The sequence below is a fragment of the Notothenia rossii genome, assembly GCF_949606895.1.
Source record: "Notothenia rossii genome assembly, chromosome: 9".
Lineage (NCBI taxonomy): Eukaryota > Metazoa > Chordata > Actinopteri > Perciformes > Nototheniidae > Notothenia > Notothenia rossii.
The window spans coordinates 16,042,067-16,067,069 of NC_136907.1; the positions used below are offsets into that span (position 1 = coordinate 16,042,067).

General features: G+C 40.3%; 1 protein-coding gene across 2 annotated transcripts in view; it reads right to left on the reverse strand.

Annotated features, from left to right (window-relative positions):
* The window catches only part of jakmip2 (janus kinase and microtubule interacting protein 2), a 31,511-nt gene continuing 6,508 nt past the window's right edge, over window positions 1-25,003 (reverse strand). The window contains exons 2-24 of one of the 2 annotated variants that reach the window (XM_079651203.1): window positions 20,858-21,105; window positions 17,551-17,805; window positions 16,519-16,761; window positions 15,591-15,800; window positions 12,899-12,997; window positions 12,590-12,736; window positions 11,409-11,549; window positions 10,906-10,962; window positions 10,303-10,425; window positions 9,988-10,116; window positions 8,295-8,378; window positions 7,820-7,882; window positions 7,460-7,558; window positions 5,946-6,047; window positions 5,656-5,709; window positions 5,497-5,562; window positions 5,333-5,401; window positions 4,992-5,069; window positions 4,627-4,677; window positions 3,982-4,134; window positions 3,748-3,813; window positions 3,326-3,402; window positions 2,142-2,279 (exon numbers count right to left, since the gene is read on the reverse strand). In XM_079651203.1, the coding sequence (XP_079507329.1) occupies window positions 3,352-3,402; window positions 3,748-3,813; window positions 3,982-4,134; window positions 4,627-4,677; window positions 4,992-5,069; window positions 5,333-5,401; window positions 5,497-5,562; window positions 5,656-5,709; window positions 5,946-6,047; window positions 7,460-7,558; window positions 7,820-7,882; window positions 8,295-8,378; window positions 9,988-10,116; window positions 10,303-10,425; window positions 10,906-10,962; window positions 11,409-11,549; window positions 12,590-12,736; window positions 12,899-12,997; window positions 15,591-15,800; window positions 16,519-16,761; window positions 17,551-17,805; window positions 20,858-20,986 (2,469 nt within the window). In that variant the 5' untranslated portion in view covers window positions 20,987-21,105 and the 3' untranslated portion in view covers window positions 2,142-2,279; window positions 3,326-3,351. Of the gene's footprint in view, window positions 2,280-3,325; window positions 3,403-3,747; window positions 3,814-3,981; window positions 4,135-4,626; window positions 4,678-4,991; window positions 5,070-5,332; window positions 5,402-5,496; window positions 5,563-5,655; window positions 5,710-5,945; window positions 6,048-7,459; window positions 7,559-7,819; window positions 7,883-8,294; window positions 8,379-9,987; window positions 10,117-10,302; window positions 10,426-10,905; window positions 10,963-11,408; window positions 11,550-12,589; window positions 12,737-12,898; window positions 12,998-15,590; window positions 15,801-16,518; window positions 16,762-17,550; window positions 17,806-20,857; window positions 21,106-25,003 lie in introns of both variants that reach the window. The other variant, XM_079651202.1, reaches the window with a different exon arrangement.

Below are 25,003 nucleotides of genomic sequence, written 5' to 3' on the forward strand. Positions count from 1 at the left end.
TCAAAGGCCATGTTTTTTTTATTTTTTACAGCATTACTCCTTTTATCTTTTTATGTAATAATCTAGACGAAAGTAGAAGGAGGGGTTAGATTCTCGTTGGAAGACAGACGGGGTAAAGTTTGAAAATTACTCTGTCAAATAAAAAATATATAAATACATTACATGATATCAACCGCCGGAAAGAATAGTCATTTAAGTGGAACATACAAGGGGGAAAGGTGCATTTAAGGCAACTGCTAGTTAGCTGAGTTTGCACAAAAAGAGTCTCAGTCATGCCCCTTGGTAGAGTCAGTGTTACTGTCCGCTATGTAATGAGATGCCTCGATACCCTAGACCTGTGAATGGAGCCGGAGGCGGGGAGGGGTATGATAGCAGATACACTAGCTCAGGTACATAGGGAACAAGCACGGTCAACTAGTGAATATTGCAGGGACTGGGCAGTTGAATTGACAGGAGAGAAGTGGAGCAGGTGCAGTGTTGCGTTCACTTTCTCCCGTTTCATTTTGGGGAAGTGGCGATTAGTGTTACGTAAAAGAGGGTCGTTAGTATCAAATAAATCTTTGTTAGTAAGAGAACAAGGATAGAGAAACACTGCAGTGATCTTTGGACAGAGAAATGTGTACATTTTATTGTATATATTGTCTTTAAAGTTGAACTTCGTTTTTTTAGCTTAGCTTTTGTCCATTTTTTGTATGTCAAGGAGAAACTGATGACATATATTTTTTAATTTAAATCAATCTCCCAATTTTCCGACTAGAGTTGATGAGGATATTTCGCAACGAAGCCTGAACATATATTTACAAGTTTGTTAAATCATGTGTAACGTTAAAGGGAACATTTAAAGTAGCTCAGGTGAAACCAGCACCCCCTGCTGGTCAATCCGAGAGAAACAGATTGACTGATAAAGAACATTGTGACAGAGGGAGGGAAAAGAAAAGGGAGGCAAATATTTGATTATTCCACATTCATATTCCAAAGATTTTTCATTTATAATTTTCAAGGAAATAAAGTTATTCTTTGCAGCTCTCACTACAATAAAACAGAGCAATTTGTACCCTTCAGAGTCATTTATAAACTACATCAACTGTTCAAGCTGCTTCAGAAAATAAAAAAAAGGTGCAACTATTCACAGAAATAAAAAGGGGAGACTACATTAAATAATTCAGTCACATGTACATATCAACAAATGTATATATTATAGTACAGAGAAGGGATGTTTTCTCAGTGGAAATCTTGTGACACAGTATTTGTCTGGTGGGAGCTGTAAAAAAGAAAGATAACCAGAGAGTAAAGCTCTTACAGTCTGCTGGTTTTTGAAAATAAATTAGAAGCGGTTTCACAATCTGTGGTTATCCAGGTTGAGTGGAGCTGGATCGAAGAGTGTCGTTTCCCTCGTGATCTTGTCTTTCTCTTTTTAACTCTCATCGCTTAAAGTCGTGAAGACGTGTCGACCTGAGCGTCCTGTATCCCCATGTTAGTGTCTTTGCACACCACTCTGCAGTGTCTTTGACCTCAGGAGAGTCCAAGCAGTCTGTGTTCGTGCCACTCTGGGATCAGCCATGACACACCATATTCCTTAGTGATCCTTACTATAACCTGACCTGACACCAGTACTGGCCTCTACACTCCTGGGACCTGAGTTGGCTCGCTTTTATTCACCAAGAAGTTGCATTTGTGAAGAACATCCTTTTGGGTTTTGAAAGGAAAGAAGATATGTTGTGGTCCGGAGGTTTGTTTGCCTCGTCTATGAGTTTTTTCTGTCTGATTATACTGGGACTAAATGGTGATGAATGACACTATATGACCCTGCATGGCAGAGAAAACATTTCCCAGGCTTTGGTTTGGAATTGTCAAAGCATGTGTGTGTGTGTGTGTAAGTGTGTTTTTGCATCTGCATGCGTCTGTATATGCATGCGTGTCCGTTAACTGTGTGTATGTAGGTGTGTGTGTCTGAACAAGTGTATCTACTGTACGTGTGTCATTCTTGCAGCCTGCTGCAGCACTCCTAGCTGCATTTACAGAAGTTTATTGTCCAATGCCGATCTAAAAAAAAGTCCCCCCTGGGCAGTATCCTGAGAGCCCCACCCCCATTTAAAAAAATGTAAGGATAAAATCTGAATTGCGAACGTCCATGGCCAACACACGACACATCCACCTACACTGACAGCAGTCACTGATGTTATGACACGAGCAGCCACTGCTACGCACATTGTTCCACAGTCGTCCAGAAAATAAATAACACTGCAGTCACAAACAAGATCCCCAAGCTGACACACCACCTGAGAGACAAAGAGAGAGGAGTCACAAAGAATTAGAGGAGTCAAAAGTAATGTGCAAATTGAACATAAACTGCACATTTCATTATGTTTAGACGACAGTATATATTCTACTTCTTTTTGGGGTTAAGCCATGTTTCAGCAAATCCGTCAGCCATCCACACTTGAAAATAAATGAACCTAAAAGTGCAAATAAATGTTCCTGTTCAACCATTTAAGAAACCCCAAAGTCTGGGTAATGAGAAAAGATCACGTAGAAACACGGGTTGAAATCAAAGAGGACACAACAAACAAACAAACACAAGATATGGTGATGTTGATGTGAAGTAAATATCTTATGCTGATGTCAAATGGAAGAAAATAAAATGTAACTGTTAAATTCAAAGACATTAAAGGTGCAAAGATGAAGAAGAAATGACGGATGAATGTTGAAGGCAAGGTGTAGCAGGTACGTGTGTAGGAGGGAAAGTGAGCCGGCCAGGGTCAAATCGTTTTTGTTTCTTTAAAGCACTGAGCCACCCAATGGTCACAGTGCGCTAACAAAAAGATCCCCATGTACAAAATATTACTATTGTTCAGTTTGTTATTTCCTTTTTTAAAACAACGATTAATTGTTGATAAAATGATTAATTACATAATAAAATAAGTGTTGATGCATCATTTGTGTTGATTGCATAACATTTCTGTGCTCTTACTATCTTATTTTCATTTAACCATGAGCACCATCTACAGTTCAAATAGGACCCTTTGTTGTTTACATTTGGGTATGATGAGTAAATTCCATAGATGAATCACTCCTGTGCTTTTATTCTGAAGGTCAGGAGCCTATATAGGAAGTACTTATATTACTACAGAAATGCAACTTGCTAAGCGCTTGTCAAAGACAATTTAGGCTCCGTAGTCAGATCATTCCCAGCGTTTACTTTGGAGGCTGCGCAGAGCCAAACACTTGCTGTGCAGGTTCTGCTTGAACGGAAAATTATTTGACCGAGGTCCAAAGAAGAGGCGGCGGAAGTCTGTAGTTTCTACTCAAAGCCCTCAGGACTCACCTCTGCTACAGGACACGCCAAAGACTTCAAGGCCATAGGATAAAGGCAAGAGAAAAGAACAAGAACAGAAACAAAAACTGGAGAAGAGAAAAAGAAGAGACAAAGAAGTTAAAAGGAGAACACATAGGTAAGTTATATTAGTATCAGAAGAGACAGACACAAAGGTTTAATGTACAGGGAAACTTGACACTGATATATATGAAATATTTGTCTTAATAATATGTATGTAAGAATGTAATGTGACGTGTTTTTGAGCTTTTTAAAAAGGATTGTTTTCACTACAAACAATGTAGAAAAATGAATACACTCAAGGCGTAATTTTTAATTGATTTCACAGGCTTGAGAGCAGAGATATTTAAGCTATTGCTTCTTTGTTTTCATCAAAGTCAAATTTTTGCGTGTGAAAATGAAACATATGTTACCTTTTCCTCCAGGTCTTTAATCTGCCTCCTCTGGATTTCCGTCTTGTCTTCAAGGTCACGAATTCTCTGCAAATATTCAGAGAGAAAACTGTAAGGAATGCGTTTCTTCAAGGGGAAAAGGGAAGGCTAGCCAAGTGAGATTTCCCACAAACAAATAAAACGTACAAAGCTATTTCCACACAGCGTTATCATCACACACACAAATCCCTCTTCATCACACAGACGTCTACAGACCTGGTGTGCCTGGTGCAGCAGCTCCATCCTCTCCTGGAGGATCTGGCAGTCATACTCTCGACTTTTCCTCAGCATCTGCCTCCTCAGCTTCTCCACCGCTGTCCGCAGCTCGTCCTTCTGAAGCTCGTCCAGAGGCTCGCCGTACTTTATCACCTGCAGGAGCAAAACGGGCATCAGGCACAGTGGATACCATAATGGAGTTGTATTTCTTAAAGACACTTCTCAACACTTTGGTCCAGCTGTTCTTTCTCGAACACTTCTCGTGTCGGCAGTAGCTAAGACGTAAAAGTAATCTCAAAACTGTAGGAAACCCACGTTTTCTTGACGTGTGTTGCTAATTGCAAAGTCTCCATAGTCACAAATGTATCCCTTTGCAGTAACGTTGTACGTCGATCATGAGGACGTACCGTAGATAGCGCAGATGTCAGAATGTGTGCTATAAGAAAACCTATAATGTTGCGACACCATTCTTGACATTAAAACTGATGTCTTCATTCGACAAACATCACATAATTGAGTATATTAAAAGACCTGAATGTCAGCATTACTTCAGGTTAACAAGAGGTTTCCAGATATATACTGATTATATCAAATATGTAGAGTAGTTTTCATTTCAATTCAGCTGCAAATTGAGACATGAAGCACCTTGTCCTGCTGCAGGGCGTTGTATAACGTTGCTTCCAACTCCTGGATTTGCTGTCGGGAAAAGAAAAACAAGGTGTTTGTTACTTTTGATGTCAAAGGTGCAAGAATTAAACTTTGTATTAACCTACCTAATGTATATTACCTGCAGTCCTACTGTTAACCACATATACTGTATACATAACCATAAATCCTTCACCTATACTTTTCATGAATCTAACCATAACTCTTACACCAGGAACAAACATTTAAGTAAATTAAGTACATTAAGGGGCCTGAATATTCTTCCCCATATAATGAATGAGTCCCAGTGACTAAACATATTTGGGCCCCACAAAGTGATACATCACACTCAAACCCACACGTACCATGTAGGCCTGGTCCAGGGCCTGCTTTCTGTAGTCCAGCTCCTCTTCTAGATATCCCTTCTGTTTACAGAACATCTCCTGTGCAGTAGAAAGTCAATCAGACACAGTGTTAGGGGGGCATCAAAGTATTATTTGTTTCCTTTTTGCAACTCATTTGTACCGTGACTTTATATAAACCAATCCTCCATGTGTGCTGTGTATGAGGCGTTATGGAGGATAACCAACTTCATATCACACTGAACTAAAGCTGCTATGATCCATTGCAAGTAAGAAAACATGTATATGAAAGGAAAAGTCATATTAAATAAATTATTAAATTGTTCTGGGTTGTTTGAACCGACCATCTCTATCTCCAGGTCCATCATCTTCTGGTGCAGCGATGCCTCCGTCCCCTCAATCTGTTGAATCCACTAGAGGGCAACAAATGGCAAAAATGAGTTAGCACAACTATTCTGTGATTTATTTTTTCATTATTTAATAGAACCATTATAGTTTCAAAACGTACCTTTTCTGCAAGTGACAAAACAGTGCTAGCCTGAATAATGGCCACTTGCTCCTCATTTCTTAAGTTCTACAAAACAGGAGAAATGAAGAATTCTGTTAATAATCTACCTACAGTATATAGTGTCATACATTATGAAAAGTTAAATTACATAATGATTACCCCGTTGTCTCCCAGGATATCAAGAAGTTTGATGAGATCTGGTATGCACACGTCCTGTAATGAAAACAGAATAAAGATCAGAATTATACACAAAAAAGGCATTAACCATTCATTTAGACTTTTAATCCAAACTTCTTTCCACAAAACATTTCTATTGATGTTTATAGGGTTACAAATATGGCACCAAACAGCTTGTGGTTTGTACAGCCATAACATTCATGGGCTCTCTTGCTCTTATACTTTGTAATCAGTTACTATAGATAATGCAGAGGAGTCCTTCTCCTTTGTACCTTGACCCCCTCCTTCATACAGTAGATCTGCAGAGCGCTGACACCCTCAGAGAAGGGATGCATCCTCAGGTGGTTGAATGGAGGGGACTTCCTCTCACGCTCCTATGAAAACAGCAGAACAGACAGCATTTTTCAAATAGATCCAAATCAATGTGGTCATTCAGAGCTGAACTAAAGTCCCTGAATCAATCCTTGTTTCCATTTTTCGGTACTGATATTAAAGTTTCAGAACAGCAGGTGGGGAAATTGGCCTTGTTTAGTCATGAAAATGTAACTTATTCAAGTAAAATTGCTACCCCTTCTTCCATCTTTAGAAGCATTAGAAAAACACCTTATGGAGAAAGCCTTTAATTACTGTTAAGGTGTGATCATCGTATTCTCACACTGTACTGAGCTCTTCCCCTCTCTGCTCACTAGGTGGCAGATGAGGCCCTCAAAAGCTCCCGCCGGTATCTGCACTGCAGCACACAATGTAACACAAAAACCACACACTGATAGACTGTTGGGTCGTCTGATTACATGAGTGTCTAACTTGATAGGATATTAACATAGCTACTTTTTGTAGTCCTTTTTTACGTTTTTATGTACAAATTAGTGAGTTAGTCACTATGTCGCCAAGCATGGTAAAACAATTTTGATTGAGCCAATGGATCATTGATAGAAGTATTGCAATATTAATATGTGTAGGATTAGGAACTTTTTTTAATTTTATTTTTTATTCTTTATATTTGGGGTCACATTATAATACAAGTACAGTTTTTCAAATCATATATTTTTAGAGACCCGAAAGTGACAAATGAAATAGCAAACAAAATTAGTCAAAATAAAATAAAAACGAAAAAGTACACAGGAGTTGTTTGAAATAGCTAATGTTTACACATGTACATATGCATACATATCAACATATATACATTCAATACACATACATGTGACCATACATACACATCTATACATATACAGTACATTCAATCGGTGTAGATATGTCTTTGGGATATGTAAATTCTCAACTTTTTCCATATTTCTTCAAATGTGTTTTCCTGAAGCCTCATTGAGAAGGAACTTCTGACTGTCTGTGGCAATGCACCTCGAAAACAATAACAATAACATTGCAAACCAAACCTTTGTTTTAATACTGCAGCTTGACATTAAAAGGCCAAATAAGTTTTATTTTATGAAGTAGTCACAGTCAATGCAATGTGACAATGAGCGCCATCGTTTATTTAAAAATGTGCCAACAAAACGAGACAACAATGGATTTTGGGCCGTTTTTGTCATTGGATGAGTTTGAGATATTACAGGAATAATGGAAGGGGAAGCTATAGTGATATGATAGATAAATAGCTGAACTCCTCCTTACTGATTCCTTTAATAAAATGGTTTGTTTTGCTGTCCCCGTATATACCTACTGTACAGTATTAAACCACAGTTTCTGTTACCACCAGTGAATATGGTGTCACTATTTTAACCATGATTGAAATAAAAGATTGCCACGTTATTCATGACAGGAGACTCACCTCTAGCTCCAGGATCCTAAACTCCAACAGTTCGTTCTGATCTCTGGAGTCTTGTAGTTCCTGCTGCGCCCGGCTGCTCTCTGAATCCACCTTTTCCAGCTGGACACCATAAAGGTAGAATTACCAGACAGGAAAAGGCAGTTGTCCACAACTCTAAACTGATAATCGTAATATTTCAGGCATTTATAATGGTATTGAAGAATAATAGTGCTGTGCACACAAGACAAAAATGACTAATGCCCCAACATAAAATACTCCTTTGACATATCAGATACCTTTTAAACTGCAATTCACACAATCACAAACACTGAGAAACACTAAAGATGTGTATTTATCAGGAAAACTACATTGAAGTCCAACCTTGTCATATAGCTCCTGATTCCTTCGTAAGAAGAGCTGCTTCTCCTCCACCCATTTGGAGTCCTGTTGAGGACAGAAACACTTGATGCATTACATCCAAGCTATTTAAAGACAGTCGAAATATCATTAAATAACTAACTTTATTAACTAAATTTGTATTCGTTACATTTGATTCAATATATTTTGCTGTATATTTGTCTCTTAAAGAGATATACATAAGACTTCTTGAAATAAAATAAAGCATTAGCAATATATATCTTATACCATTTGCTATGTATCAATTTAAAAAACGACATTGTTATTACAGCCTTCGGTGTGGTATTGCACCAGGGAGTAAACATCACACAGACCTTGCATGCATGTGTGTTTACACAGTAAGCTGCCTTCAAATATCTGTTTTCAGGATTTATTTTTCCTTCACCGTACATCAACACAATGATCCACAGGTATCCATGTGTGTGCTTGTGTCTCCTACCTGTCCCTTTAGGTTCAGTTCCTTCTCCAAGTCCTCTATTTTGGCTTTATACCTGAGAACCTCTGCCTGGATCTGCTCCTGAGCCTGAAACATCAGCAAAACAGACTTTCATTAGTAACAAAATCACTGTTTCTCAAGTGTGGGTCCATGCAGGAAAGGGATTATTTATTTATTATTATAATGCTCATCAAAACCAGACACACACTTATATAGTTATTTTTAAAAGAACCATTCCCACATGACAACATATTCCTTTTCTTCCCTCATATCAATGAAGATAGCCTTTAAGAAGATTTATTGCATTCACATTTGAATTAATATTACGAGACACCCTCTAAGGATTTACCTTATGTAAATCGGCATTGGGTTTCTTGAAAGGCGCTATATGAATGAAATCTATTCTCGATCGACAGATTGGTGATGCAGGGCCCATTCAATTTGGTACGTGCAGATAACATCAGATGCATTGTTAGAAAGCCTAAGAGGATGCTTAGTAAAGGGGGGGCCATTACCTGACCTTTGTATAAGCAGCCTTATTGTGTTTGGGCTGTGCATTGTCTCTGTTAAGTCTCCGTAAAGTAAACGGGAAGCTCTTGTGGTATCTCTTTGTTATTTTTTGTGGCAAATACCACTTATTACTGAACTACATCGCCACTTCTCTCCTTCACATCAGATAAATCATTAACTCCTCTACCCTCTCAGCACTCTGTTACAGGAAGAACCAAAACGGGCTTAGCTTTGTATTGTGCTGTTTTATGTAAATGTGCAGTCACAAATGTACAACAGGCTTACAGGCTTCAGTACTCAATAAAAAGGCTACAGTACGTGCCACTGCACAACTTATACTACTAACCCACAGTAAGGTATGTTGGCCAGTAAATATATTACAATGGTGTGAAACTCCCACAGTCTTTTAGAAGCCATGAGAAAAATAAAGCAAAGCAAAATAATTTAAGAAGCCTTTTATGATTCTCATTGATTCTCTCTCTCTCTTTCTATCCTACAACTTATTCAGCTGACTGTGGCCATTTACTTCTAATTAAACCAATATTTTCTCTGTGAGCCAATCACATTCCAGTTCAGTGTGAAATGTATGCAACCCTGCTAAATGTTCTGGACTCCATCAGGGGATCCTATACTACTTACGGCATCTCCACCACCCAAAAGTGTACTACTTCTCTACGTCTTAATCTCCAAAGAATCCTTAAATTCCTCAACTTTATCACCAACCTACCCCGAAACACAAGAGTTTTTTCCTTTCACTAGATTGCTAAACTGAGAGGAATTGATCATACAACAATGGTATGTTTACAGTTTCAAACTGTTAGCAACTCTATTTGTGGCGATTCCCTCAGTTTCAGCTGGTGGTGAAGAACACTAAGAACCATTTCTCAACCACAAAACAATTTAAAAACATTTACCTAGAGAAACACAAAATGAATATCAATCAAATCACACCTGTGCCTTTACAACAGAAAAAGGCCTTCTGCATAATAATGATAATATGCCTGTCCTATATAAGGAAATCTGTGTAAAGAGCTTTTTGTTAAAAATAAGCAAATAAACAAAACATTGCCTGTGGGTGAATAGTGATATTTAGATAGAATGAATTAAAAAAAGGGAAATTATTACAGTAAGTAAGTAGCATACGTAGATGGGAGTGAAAAACAGTGATTTTCTGACTGTGTTTTACCTTGGCTTCCATCTCAGCATCCAGAATGCCTCCTTTCTGTTCCTGCAGCAGGGCGTAGGCTCGCTGTAAGGCCTGATACTCTCTGGTGAGCTGACGGAAACGCAGCTCCGACTCCTCATTGGCGAGACCCTTTTGTGACACACCAGGCAAGAGGTCAAAGTGTATAAGCGAATTTGGATACAGCATATGCCTATTCGAATGTGTCTGAATGGACATGATCGTGAATGATATCGGAGTAAATTCAGGATTTTGAGTATTAAGTCACTTAAGTACGTTTTATCTTGGTGACTTGGCGAACATTAGGCTAAATCTCACCTCCTCCAGGTCTTCATCGGGAGTCGCAGGAGTTCTGTCCATCCTGAAGGAAGCCACTGAGGACGTCTCTGAGTCCATCGACTCTTCATCATACCCGAAGAAGGTGTCTACTACGATGTGCCTCTGCAGAGAAGGAAGTTGAGATATTTACAGATCTAAACCATCTCTGACCAAAGTCCTCACTCTTGGGTATCCCAGAAGTCTTTTTCTTTTCCTTTTTCAATGTGGTATTCAACTGAATTCAACAACACCCCTATGGGACTATCCCTTACTGAATCAAAACATATCAATGCAGGTTTTACTTAAGTGTCAGAGGAAGAAGTTTACATTTTGAGTTTTGTGTAACTGTTAATACATGACTCATACACATAGGTCCTACATGTTATACAAGACTCACTTTAATACATGTAGAGCCGAGACATGAGATTGACAATTAAAAAGCCGGACAAATAATATACGCTTATACCACAAATAATCATGACTGAAATGCTCCTTAAGTGATGATAACATTCATTCTGCTTCCAAAAAATACTCTTTCACGAAAGTTTTAACCAAAATAATTACATTTTAAGATTAAAAGCAAGACACGACAAATGGTTCTACCTTTATTGGCCTTGAACTTCTTTTATGCCTTTTCTTTCTTAGTAGTTTTTCCCGGTCCTGGGAAAAAAGAAACAGGATAAAACAACACTGTAAGAAGAGTTTTTCTCTCTTCTCTTTCAAAAATAAATACAAAGAAAACCAACTCAATGACACCAATGACTCAATATACTCCAGAATCTGTTCATTTCTGCTGAATAAAACATGGATTTTATGCAGAAACATCCTTACACGTAATTATTTGAATTATTGATGACACAGAAATCTTAGATTCTCACACTTTTAGACATATTAATTTATGCAAAACATACGAGAAGAAAACAAGGTGTCTCACTATACTGTGAATTATTCATTCTACTTTTTGAGTTTTTTTTTAAACATAAGGGTAAAGTAGCATCACATTTCAACAGAAGCTCAGGATTAACCCCCTTGACCCTAACTGCCAACTATACAAATACTGTGGGACCCTGCTAAACGCCGTCCTCATTAAATCAGTGTAAACTTACTCTTGTCAGATCATCAATTATGTTTTGTTGCTCCAGGACTTGGAGCTTGAAGAAGGCTATTTCCTGGTCATCGTGTGCTTGGTCCAGGTCATTCAGAGACTTTAGCTTCTTCAGTGGAGGATGGGAGCTGATCTTCTCCTTCTGCAGACACACAGCACGCATATTTACCATAACCCTGTCTAAATCAGACTGTCCATGCTGACAAACCAAATACTTATAAGTACATATGTGATTAGGGATGGGTACCGTATTAAACGGCCCCGGGGCTGAATTATTAAAGACCGTGGTACCGTTAAGCTCCGACGTTATCGGTCTTTTTATCGGCACTGGAGACATTTAAAAATATATGTCATATGTATTATTGCTACACAAAAAAACAAACAAAATAATATTGCAGTTTTAGTGTCGCCAACTCCGTTTGTAATATGCAAAAAGACTGCAAAATGCGTCTATGATTATTTTTAGTATTTTCGATCTTTCCAATCCAGAAGAGAGATCTCTCTCTCCCGTCTGTGTGCGAGGGGGCGGGGCAGTTTACACACACGCATCTGCTACATGCAGCAACAGACAAACATGGAGGAGATGGCGGAGAGAACGCGCTCCGAGGTGTGGTTAAACTTTACCCGTCTCGATGTGGACAATGCTCGTTACCAAAAGTGCAAAAAGAGTTTAGCATATAAGGGCGGTAACACGAGCAATTTGTTTAAACATTTAGCAAAAGTGCACCACATACAGACGGAGGAATGCACCGGGTTCGACTGTCTTTCTAGTAGCTCTGTAGCCCCATCCACGAGTAACGTTTCCACGTCAGGTGTTAGGTATGCTAGCAGCAACACACGGAGTTAACTACATTATACAAACATGGGTTAGTGATTAGAGGTAACTGAGTTATTTATTTTGTCAAAGTTTCAGCTATTCTGTTTACAGTTCTGTCATCAGATATACGATTTGTTAAAACATTGTTGTTTCTATATGTATATGTATTTCATTTAAATAAAAAGCAATGTTCGTTTTGTTCACAATTTGTTTAGTTAGTTTACCTCGTTTTTTTCTCCAAAAGAACCGATAAAAGTGCCGTTAAAAGACCGGATCGATAAGCGGTATCGATAAAAGTAGTAGTCCCGTTAAAACCTTAACGATACCCATCCCTATATGTGATGCAGATGTTACTTTGTGCTGACCATCTCATTGTTCTCCCTGGACAGGATCTTGTGTTTGTCCTCTAGCTTCTGGATTGTCAGAGTCAAATCATCGTTCCTCTTACTCATCAGCTTGTTCCTCTCCAGCAGTGGCTTGGACTGTTTCTCTGACTCTCGAACTCGCTTCAGCTGGTGGTGAGAAAGGGGCTTATGAATATACAGTAAATCTGGACTGACATGTGAAAGGTAAAAGCTTGGAGATTTGAAGGAAATGCAGAAATATGAAGATAAACGAGGGAAGAAAGAGAATGCATAAGGTTCATATTCTTTAAGTGAATCATCTGGTCATACCAGCTCATTCCTCTCATCCACCAGCAGTGAGTTGCGGTCCTCTAATTTGCGTACTGTCGAGTTGAGATCAGCAAGACGCCTTTGGTTTCTCCTTAAGTCCTGAAACAAACAAACCATTTATTATTTTACTTATCTGGAAAATTGCCATATCTGTAAACTTTTAATTGCTTAAATCTCATGAATATTACATCGAAATCAGATGCCTTCCCCCCACCCTCGACCCACACCAGTTTGCCTACAGAGCAAATAGATCCACTGAAGACGCCATAGCCATAGCTCTCCACTCTGCACTGAGCCACCTGGAGCATCGTGGGAGCTATGTCAGATTGCTCTTCATTGACTACAGCTCAGCGTTCAACACAATCATCCCGGACATTCTAGTTTGCAAAATGTCAAACCTAGGCTTTCCCCCACCCACCTGTTTCTGGATCAAAGATTTCCTCACTAACCGCCCCCAGCGTGTGAGACTTGGCCCCCATCACTCCTCCACCCGCAATCTCAGCACCGGCTCTCCTCAGGGCTGTGTGCTGAGCCCTCTCCTGTACTCGCTCTACACCCACGACTGCAGTCCAGCCCACCCAGAGAACATCATCGTCAAGTTTGCTGACGACACCACTGTGGTGGGGCTCATCTCAGGAGGAGACGAGCCGGCCTACAGGAGTGAGGTACTGAAACTCTCAGCGTGGTGTTCAGTGAACAACCTGGCACTGAACCCCACGAAAACCAAAGAGATCATCGTAGACTTCAGGAGGAATACTACCGACCTCGCTCCCCTCGACATTAAAGGCGAGTGTGTGGGGAGGGTCCTCACCTTCAAGTTCCTTGGCGTCCTCATCACCAACAACCTTTCCTGGAAGGACAACACCACAGCTGTCATCAAGAAGGCCCAGCAGCATCTGCACTTCCTGAGGGTGCTCAGGAAGAACAACTTGGCCACTAAGTTGCTGGTGATCTTCTACCGCTCGACCATCGAGAGCCTACTGACATACTGCATCACAGTGTGGTACGCCAGCTGCACTGAGGCCGACAGGATGAGGCTCCAGAGAGTCGTAAAAGCAGCACAGAGGATCATCGGCTGCCCTCTCCCCTCCCTGATGGACATTTACACCTCCCGCTGCCTCAGTAGAGCCAAAAACATTATCAAGGACAGCTCACACCCCGGCTTTCACCTGTTCAACCTGCTGCCCTCCGGCAGGCGCTACAGGTGTATCACATCCAAAACAAACTGACTCATAGACAGTTTTTTCCCAAGAGCCATCATTGCTCTTAACACCTGAAATCATGTGAATCAATGTGACTCTGTACATATACATATATATCATTACTATTATTATTATTATTATAAATACACACTATTATTATTATTATTTATTACATTACAGATTTTATTTGTATACTCCTGGAAATAGTTACAGCACTTTATTCTTTATTCCTTTATCCCTTATTCCTAAGTATGTATGCTGCGTGTATTTTGTTGTCTTATGTTGTGTTGTTTTGTTTTTGTTTTGATGGCACCCTTGAAAGGGAGAAGCATTTATCTCATTGTACATGTATAATGACATTAAACTATTCTATTCTATTCTATTCTATTCTAGATGAATGTTCACACTAACAGTCATGAGTTGACACGCTTTCAATGTGGCAATTGACTGAAACATTATTTTGATACTGAGGTGATCATGGGACTTCGACAAATCATTGATTAAACGCTGCTCACGTATCTCATGCTTCTGGCAAATTTGAGGGTGATCAAAACTAATCCTGTGCGCCACTCAGTCTGTACGTGAACCTTTCCACTCTATCATGTGAGCACTGCTCTCTTAACTTGCATCTTCTGAGCACTTATATCATCATAACTGTCTGACTTTACTGTATAACCTAAGCTAAGAAAGGACGCAGCCACATCCTGATGTCAAAGCATCTTTTCTAATGTCAAAATCCCATATGGCAAAGATGTCGGATTATAATATATATCTCTTTCGGGTCCAATTGGCAACAATATCACTTTTAAAGGCGCCCTATTATGCTCATTTTCAGGTTTCATATTTGTATTTTGTGCTTTACTGTGACATGCTTCCATGCTTCAATATTCAAAAAGCGCAATTTTTTCCCCATATTGCTGTGCTGCAGCACCTCTTTTTAGCCTTTGTCTGAAACCAGAGCCCAGTTTATTATGATTGGTCAACCGCCTGGAGATGTTATGCCCCTTAGCCTATCACGTCCAATGTGTTGGAGCACTAACCAATAGAAGCGCAAGTGTTCAATAGTGATGTCACTGTGTTACGGCATTGTTTGTGAGAGAAACTCCCTCTGGCATGAACTGGGATTTTAGCCTTTGCAGACCATTTACATGCACAAAAACCTGTATAACACACTAAAGGAAAGCGTAAACCCCAAAAAGAATAATAGGGCCCCTTTAAAGGGCAAAGAGCTTTCAGTTTGAGCCCAAGATTGAGCTTATAGCATTTCTTTGTCAAATGGAGTTACACAAAATGTCATGCATGCTCAAATAATTTGTTACAAAACCACGGCACATTGCAACTTAGCTACAAATTGATATTCAAGAGCTAAAACAAAGGGGAAAGAATAGGGTTTAAAAAGTAGGAAGGCTTCCAGTTCTCTCATATTATCTAAATATTTGATATGATTACGTGGAGCATGGAACTTCTCCCTGCTCTTCCTCTCTACTTACTGGGCTACCACAGTGCTCAGCTCCGTCTCCAGCTCTGCCGGGAATCTCTCTTTTGGGGCTTCCCAGGCCGCACTCAGCCTCCTTCACCAGGAACAGCTGGTCGTCCAGAGCTTCCTTCTGGAGCTGCAGCTTCTGCAAGAAACCCGCCGTTGAATCCAGTTCCTTCTCCAAAGCAAAGATACAGCGATCTTTAGATTTGATTTCATCCACCTATAGTGAGGAAGAAGGACATCATTAAGTTCTGACGTAAATTGGTTCTGTTGAACAGTGTTTCTTATTTCCGGTGTTACGCTGCTATAGCTAAATGTTATCATTTAAACATTTAAAAAAAGACAGTGAATATGTTGACAATGAAAGTACTCAAAAGAATATAAATATGTAAAGTTGTCAGTTTCTTGTTATTGGTAATTGTAAGTACAAGCTGACAAATGTTTATTATCAGGATAGTTTTTCTACTTAAAGTGAGACAAAATAAGCAAATTAAACATTATTCAAAATGTTTTGCAACACCATATTAGGACAGCAGTATGTATGACTAGTAGGTAGACACTACAGGCACAATATACAGAGACTGTGGTGTGATGAATTTAATCCAAAAGTAATCAATGTCCTTCCAAATAAATAAATATTACATAATATGTATCAAATTGCTTTCTCGTACATTTGTGATTTTAGGATTTACTAGAAAATTATTTGCAGAATACATTTAAATAATAAATAAATAATACTGACTGAATGAAAATAGACAAGCTTTAAGATTATACCTCAGTACACATGAAATAGAAATGAAGCAGAAAATAAAATCTACTACACTATGCTCAATCCCTGCATGAATATTCAACAAGCACAGTGGTCCTAATTCATATTTTGGCCAATGGACACATATCGGTTCAGTATTTAATCATTTGGTCGCGGTGACAGTGCCTACCAGTCTGCGGATGTCCTTCTCAGAGTCCCACTTGATCTTAGAGATCTGCTCCTGGTGCTGCTGGTGCTCCACCCGCAGGTCGCCAGCCTTCATCTTGTCGGACTGGATCATGTTGCTGAGAGCCTCGTCCGTCTGCTTCTTCAGAGACTTCAGCTCCAATATCTCCTGCAGGAGCTTCACCCTCTCCACGTCGAAGAAGCGGCGAGCATCCTCCTTGGCTTCCATAGTCAGGGCTGTCCGCACCTGGAAGAAGTAGGGGGGCAAAAAGAAAGGTTTCCATGTGCGGGGATTTCCACAGAAAGGAAATATGAGTAATGGTTATTTATTTATAGCGGAACTGTTCTTCAGAAGGGAGGCTGGTTATCCTGAGCCAATCCCATCTTTCCTGGGTTTAGCCCAGAGATGGCAAAAGTACACACATCCTTTACTCAAGTAGAAGTACAGAAACACGCTTTTTAAAAATACTCTGGTAAAGGTAGAAGTACTGACTAAACTTCTTTACTCAAGTAAAAGTAAAGAAGTATAGACTTTGAAATGTACTTAAGTAAAAAGTACCCATAACTACCAACTGTTTTAAAGAGTAACTAACCACCCTTTATATTAATAGAACAATAATGTCATTGTTAGCTGATGAATGTGTCGATGCTGAACAACGGCAAAATGACAACGTTTTCATTGGTCCCTCTTCTTTAGAGAAGACCAGGAAATGATGGATACACGGATCGTGTTCAAATCAATAGGCACGCAATGACTCTAAATAATTATGATCACGCCACCAAACACAGATTAAAACTAAAGTAACAAACCTGTTTTGAAAATGTAAGAAGTAGAAAGTACAGGTATTTGTGTTCAAAATGTAAGAAGTAAAAGTTAAAAGTCGTCAGAAAAATAAGTAGTGGAGTAAAGTAACATTTAGCTAAGTACAGTAACAAAGTATTTGTACTTCACTGCTTCCCACCTCTGGTTTAGACCCACATATGTTTCACAACGGCAAAATCAATCACTATCTTCACTCCCTTTTCATAGTCTCACCTTCTCTCCGCTGCCATCGCGCATGGCGTTCAGAGCTGCTTTGAGCCTCTGGTTCTCCTGATCTTTGATTTTGGCGTGGCGGGCCAGCTCCAGCTCATGTTGCCGTGTCAGGTTTTCCCTGAGAGCCTGGAGCTCTTTTAACTTCTCTTCGTGCCACTTGGCCCGCTGCTCCGTCATCATGGCAGTGTGCCGGTGCTGCTCCTGCTCCCGCACCCGCTTCACCTCCTGGAGCTTGTCGCGCTCTAGTTTGCTTACCTTTGAGAGGAGCAACAGAGGAAGAGAAGAGAGGAATTAGGTTTCTGTTTTATAGTAGAAATCACGCTCTGTGATTTACCCGTTGTGGACTTGATGACTTGTGCATTTTGACTGCCCTCAGCAATATTTTTACATTACATTACATTACATTACATTGCATTTAGCTGACGCTTTTATCCAAAGCGACTTACAATAAGTGCATTCGACCAGGAAGATACAACCTTTAAGAAAACAGAATCATATAAGTACATCAGGTTTCATAGAGCCAAACATTTCAAGTGCTACTCAACTGGCATTTAGAAAGCCAGCCCTTTATTAGTATATAAGTGCTTTGTTAGTAATTCTATCGCTCGAAGTGGAGTCTAAAGAGATGAGTTTTCAGTTTGCGTCGGAAGATGTGTAAGCTATCTGCTGTCCTGATTTCAATGGGGAGCTCATTCCACCATTTTGGAGCCAGGATAGCAAACCCACGTGTTTTTGCTGACGGGAACTTGGGTCCCCCTCGCAGTGCGGGTGCAGCGAGCTGTTTGGCTGATGCAGAGCGGAGTGCACGTGCTGGGGTGTACGGTTTAACCATGTCCTGGATGTAGGAAGGGCCAGATCCATTCGCAGCATGGTACGCAAGTACCAGTGTCTTGAAGTGGATTCTAGCAGTTACTGGAAGCCAGTGAAGGGAGCGGAGGAGCGGTGTGGTGTGGGAGAATTTGGGAAGGTTGAAGACCAGACGAGCCGCTGCATTCTGGATGAGCTGCAGAGGTCGGATGGCACATGCAGGTAGACCAGCCAGGAGGGAGTTGCAGTAGTCTAGGCGTGAGATGACGAGAGCCTGGACCAGAATCTGCGCTGATGTCTGGGTCAGCTGGGGACGTATCCTCCTGATGTTGTAAAGCGTGTATCTGCAGCAGCGGGTTGTAGCAGCGATGTTTGCAGTGAAGGACAGTTTGTTATCTAGGACCACACCCAGATTCCTTGCAGTCTGAGTCGGGGAAACAACAGAGGTGCCGATGTTGATTGTTAGGTCAAGAGTGGGACAATCTTTTCCCGGAAGGAAGAGCAGTTCAGTCTTGTCAAGGTTGAGCTTGAGGTGATGAGCAGACATCCACCGAGAGATGTCTGCTAGGCAAGCAGAGATGCGTGCGACGACCTGGGTCTCTGAGCGGGGAAAGGACAGAATTAGTTGGGTGTCGTCAGCGTAGCAGTGGTATGAAAAACCATGCGGGCTAATGACAGACCCGAGCGAGTTTGTGTACAGGGAGAAGAGGAGGGGACCAAGAACCGAGCCCTGAGGGACCCCTGTAGTTAATTGACAAGGGTCGGACTCGGACCCTCTCCAAGTAACCCTGTAGGTGCGGTCGTTGAGGTATGAGGTGAGGAGGGAAAGTGCAGTGCCTGAAACTCCAAGTTCTTGGACAGTGCGAAGGAGGATCCGATGGTTCACCGTGTCGAATGCAGCAGACAGGTCCAGAAGGATGATGACAGAGGAGAGGGAGGCTGCTTTAGCAGTGTGCAGTTTGTCAGAGACAGCAAGGAGAGCAGTTTCTGTTGAGTGACCTGCCTTGAAACCAGACTGGTGCGGATCCAGAAGGTTGTTCTGATGGAGATAAAAGGAGAGTTGTTTAAAGACAGCGCGTTCAAGTGTTTTAGACAGGAACGGGAGGAGAGAGACGGGTCTGTAGTTAATAACATCAGACGGGTTGAGAGTGGGTTTCTTTAGGAGAGGGTTTACTCTTGCCTCCTTGAGACTGTTTGGAAAGTGACCAGAAGTTAGAGAAGTGTTGATGAAATGGGTGAGAAATGGTAGAATATCAGGAGCGATAGTCTGAAGGAGGTTTGAGGGGATAGGGTCCAGAGAACAGGTGGTAGGACGGGCAGAGGTAACGAGGGTAAGAACCTCACTTGGAGAGAGAGGGGAGAAGGAGGTCAGTGTGTGGGTGAAGGGAGGGTCTGGTGACCCAGCGGTGAGTAAAGGTGAGTCAGAAAAAGAAGAGCGAATATCATCAACCTTTTTTTCAAAATGGTTAACAAAGTCGCTTGACAGAAGGGAGGAGGGGGGAGGTGCTTTGGGGGGGTCCAAGAGGGTGGAGAAGATAGAAAATAGTTTTTTGGGATTGGAATAGGAAGATTGGATCTTATCTTGAAAGAAAGTGCTTTTTGCCTGAGAGATGGAAGCAGAGAAAGAGGAGAGGAGAGCCTGATAGGTTAGGAGGTCGTCATGGTGTTTGGATTTCCACCATTTCCGCTCTGCTGCCCGAAGGATGGTTCTATTAGCGTGCATCATTTAGCCAGGGAGCAGGAGGGGACTGACGAGCCGGCCGCGATGTGAGAGGACAGAGAAAGTCCAGAGAGGATGAGAGAGTCGAGAGGAGAGTTTTTGCAGCAGTGTTTGGAGGCAGGAGTTGGAACGAGTCAGAGGAAGGGAGGGCTGAGAGCACCGATGAGGCAAATATATATTCAGCTTAATATATAAACAAGGGGAAAAAAGGCCATAAATCATGAAGAGGAGGGATGTTCCTCCTGCACTTTGTCCTCCTGAAATGTCCCTGTAAGGAATGAATAAAGTATATCGTCTTCTTCTTTCTTATTCTTAAGGACAACATAATGATTGTTAAGATGGTTTCAATGTACCAAATGTAAGAGTGTCTTGTTCTAACTTAAGGTAAATCATCCACTTGTCCTCATTTATGTGTTACTAGTTTTCTACATGCAAAACACAGTACATCGAGTACAAAATTACCATTTTGTATAACGTCAATATTCAACCTTATTCAACCTGATCTGCCTACTGTAAAGGGCTAAAGAGGGACATTACATTTCAAGCATGTTATTTAGAGAGGCTGTGCATTAACTCAACATAACATGCATGCAGTACCATACATGCAGGATGTCGAGACATAGGCATGCCAGTCACAACATTTACTTTACCTTAAACCTAAATCTTAGCTTTTTTTGGACCTGAAGTTATTGTCTGGCTTTCAAAAAAAAGTTAAGGTTTCAAATCTACAATCGTTGAAACATTCAGAGGAAATGTATGTATTTAGATGATTAACAGTACCTTGCATTTTTCTTGGTGTAGTTCTATCTGAATGTCAGTCAGCTTGGACCTGAGGTCTTCATTGGCTGCCTGTAGAGCAGAGATGAGCGCTTCAGGCTTCTCGCTCTTCGTACGCCCTTTCTTGGCCATTGAGTCAAATACTAGAGGGGCTCTTCTAAAGCTTTCATTGAGACTTCACAGAAACTTTCCAAGGCGCTCCAATGGTTTCCAGTTCCTCCTCTTCCTCATTCTCCTATGAGAAAAAAAGGCTTGGGGGTTGGAGGAGACACAAGGAGAGACAGAATGAGACAGATTTACTTGGCACAGTGTTGCTTTGAGCTATATGCGGATAACAGCATGCTAACATGCTGAAATTGATAGTATTTGGATGTTTTCTGTTAGGTTTTTAGATGGTATAATATTCAATATGATCACCTACTTAGCATGCTTCTAATTTCTGCTAAAGGCCAGCAATTTAAGGCAACATTGGCCATCCAAACCTCTGACTGAACTGTTGGCAGACTAGTTGCATTTTGGGTATTGTAGGTGCAAGTTTTTTTGAGGAAGAAAAATGCATGTAATACAAAATACAATCTCCCTCTTAGATCTGTTATATAAGTACAATGCACATTTTTTTGAAGGGATCATCAACGTAATAAGAATTTATCCTGTGGGGAAAATGAATGTCAGGGGATCACAAGATTTGATCAGATGAAGGAAACCTCGTCAATGTATAAACAAAAAAACTAAGGCTGTCAAGTTTTTTTTTTTAAAGCCACTAATTATTTTAACGTGCGATTAACGCATGTGTATTTGTCTTCGGCCCGCCCCGTAGTTTCAGAGCCCAAAGGCTTGACGTTGTTGTTGTTGTTGTTGTTGTTGTTGTTGTTGTTAGTTGAATGGTGGGAGATTCTAGCGAGAGATATGGATACAAAGAAAGGTGTTTTAAACAGCAAGCCAAGCACACAGCTGATGCTGACAGCCCCGCTCCTGCCGCTCGCTTGTGGCAGACCACGCTTGAAAGTTTGTCGGGGAGATGCCTGGACACTTCTATGAGCAGCAAGCTTTTAACAGCGATAGCTAAATGGGTGGCTACAGCTTAACATTGTGGAGTATGGATCGCATCCAATGTGTCGACTGCACATCACAGCGCATTATTTTGACCCACAGTGGGAACGTCTCATGCTTTGACTGAAGAAGAAGACAGAAGAGCGGCATTTTGCCGACAACTGTAAACAGGCTTGTCTGTTTGAGCAACTGGCTCAGTGCAAAGAAGTACACAGGGTTGGGAGAGACTGTAACAGAGAGAGAGAGAGAGGTTCCAGGTTGTTGTGTTGAACATTTTCAGGAGAATATTTGTCATTGTTCCAATGATAATAAACAAACATTTGCATAAAGCATATTTGTCCACTCATATGTTGATAAGAGTATTAAAAACTTGAAAAGTATTCCTCTAAGGTACATTTGGAACAGATAAAAAATGTGCGATTCATTTGCGATTAATCGCGATTAACTATGGACATCATGCGATTAATCGCAATTCAATATTTTAATCGACTGACAGCCCAAAAAAACACCTTAGGCTCAAAATGCTCAGCTGAACGGTAATCAAGGGAAAGGTTGGCACAAACAGCATCACCTAGTTTCCTAGATTAAATTCTATAAATTATTGTCAAATCATTCGGTTTCTATTAATCTGTTATACAGTAGCATGGCGTCTTTAAAATTTCAAGAAATTATTACAAAAGCATATTAAAAAGCGACCTCAAATAAATTCTCTCCAACAGCATTAAGCAATATCACAACATCCTGCCATTACATGGCACCACAAAGATGAGGTCAATAGTATATGAATGTGTCTTATTCTGATAAATGTATTTTCCGTATGCAAGAATTATCTCGGAGAGACACACAAAGATAACACATAAACTTTGATTAGCACTTCTATAAACACTTATAAACATAGTAGCAGACCAAATTGTGTATGAGAAAACATCCAAAGGCAAAAGTAAAATCCTTGGATAAATTAGCTTAAAGTTAAAGAAGGGCCATTAGGGTAATGTTAAGAACCAAATAATCTACTCTGCTATGTTGCAATGCCTTGTTCATACCGTAGCTCAGAATAAACCAACCAAACACTTTAAACATTTGGACTTGGTCAGAATGTGTGACATACCAAGAGAATGTTTTTTTAAACAAATGGTTGTCTGGGTATGTAATTAGAGGTAATCCTTCATTCCCTAGTATTTGCCTTTTCTACCTGCACTGCTTGCGGTCAGCTGAAAGCCAAGGACCTACTGTGATTGACAATTAAGGATTCGGGGATAAAACCCTTAAACAATGTATTAGACCGTTACCATTTTGGTTGTCATGGGAAGGAGGTTCTTCGTATGGGAACCACTTGCAATTATCCATAGATTGCCTCTCATCATTTAAAAATCAGCCTGCATTTCCACAGTGTTGGAGTGTGCATAGCTTCAACTTGCTGCTGATACTTAATATGAGAGGGAGTTGTAATATCTCTCATTGTATACAGTATTTGAGCCATTATGGCATGGCCCACAAGGGAAGAGCCGTTTACATGCTTCAAAAGTAGGTGCCTTTTTAGCATAGCTCTCCCCGACCTACACATAAACCCAATTCCAATCCGGCCTCTTCACCCTTTTCTTACCCACTTCTACTCCGTTTACAAATTTCGCATGGAGGGTCCTCAACATTGAGCACTGTTCCAAATCAATTATCTGGGAGTGGAAGTAGGTTATAAAACCTTACAACAGAGAGTCAGCATCGGTCACCTCTCAACCAGATGCAGTTTCTGACAACGTGTCACGCTGCATGTGTACGTCATGAAACGAGCTGTGTATACAAATAGTTCCTTAGCACCATTTATTACTAAACTGTGCAAACCAAGAATAAGTTAAACTGTCTTACACAGATGTTAAGAAATTAAAGATTAACATTGTATTTTTAATTGTTTACTTACGATCCACTATAGCCGTGTCTAGTCTAGAAAACGGTAGACGTGTGATTGTACAGTGTTGTATATTTACAATATTTGTACAAATACCTAGACGCTCATTCACTAGACAAGCGGAAGATTGCTGCTGTATTTACAAACTAAACGTTAAAGGAGATTCAGCAGTGAGTGTGACTACAGAGGGAGGTCACTCTAGATCTTTTTGGCGAGGTTTAGACTACAGAGTGCTTCAATTTGTCCTCAGTGCTTATTTTGTAATGTTATTTTTAAAGAGCAGTGTGTGTCCAGCACATAAATAACATAGAAGCAATCAATGGCACTTGGCACAGATACATGCAGAGGCACTTTCATTTGCTATCAGTGTCACGGATCGAACCACAAACGCTGTGCTTACTGGTTGGCTACAATAAGGAGGTTGGGCACAGTGTGACTGTATTATTGATTAATTACCAAACGGCAAAACAAACTATTCCTGTAACTGCTGCTTTACCATACCTACAGTAGGGTACAATTTAGCGTATATTATCATTAAGAAACTCTGACTTATAAGATGTGACTCCCTTTGTGATCTGCAATCAGATTTAGAGAACAAACACTGCACAACTTACCAATAGTTAGACTAAATAAGATGTCATGGTATCATTTTATTTTGAATCCACCATTGTTTACTAATCATTTCCAAGAAAGGAAGTGATATGTTACTGTAGTCAAAAGAAGAGGGTTCCTAGACAGGAATGTGTCATTTACTTTTTGAGTAATTATTGTGGAAAAAGTGTTTGAATTTAGATTTATTTCAAAGGAATTCATCTTGTGATCAACACGTACTCTATAAACTCCACCCAGCTATAGAAATAGCACGATTTCCCGGTTCTTCCTAAACACCTAGCTTAGTGAGCGTATCCTTACTATGTGAACTGCCTAAATGTGTCATATTTTCCCTACAATAAAGTTCCATAGTTAAAATATTATCTTTATACGCTATATTTCTTAAGATAAATACTTTAAGACTGTCGATATGGCACGTTGCACATAATGAGATGCATTGAGCTTAAGTGTATTTCAATTGATTTAATTCACATTATAGACAGTGATGCTATGAGTGCTGCTTGAAGGCTTTCGGAGAGTTTTACAGTATCTCAATGACTTTGAAGCTTTAATGCTGTAAAAACAGTCATTTATCAGGGTTCATG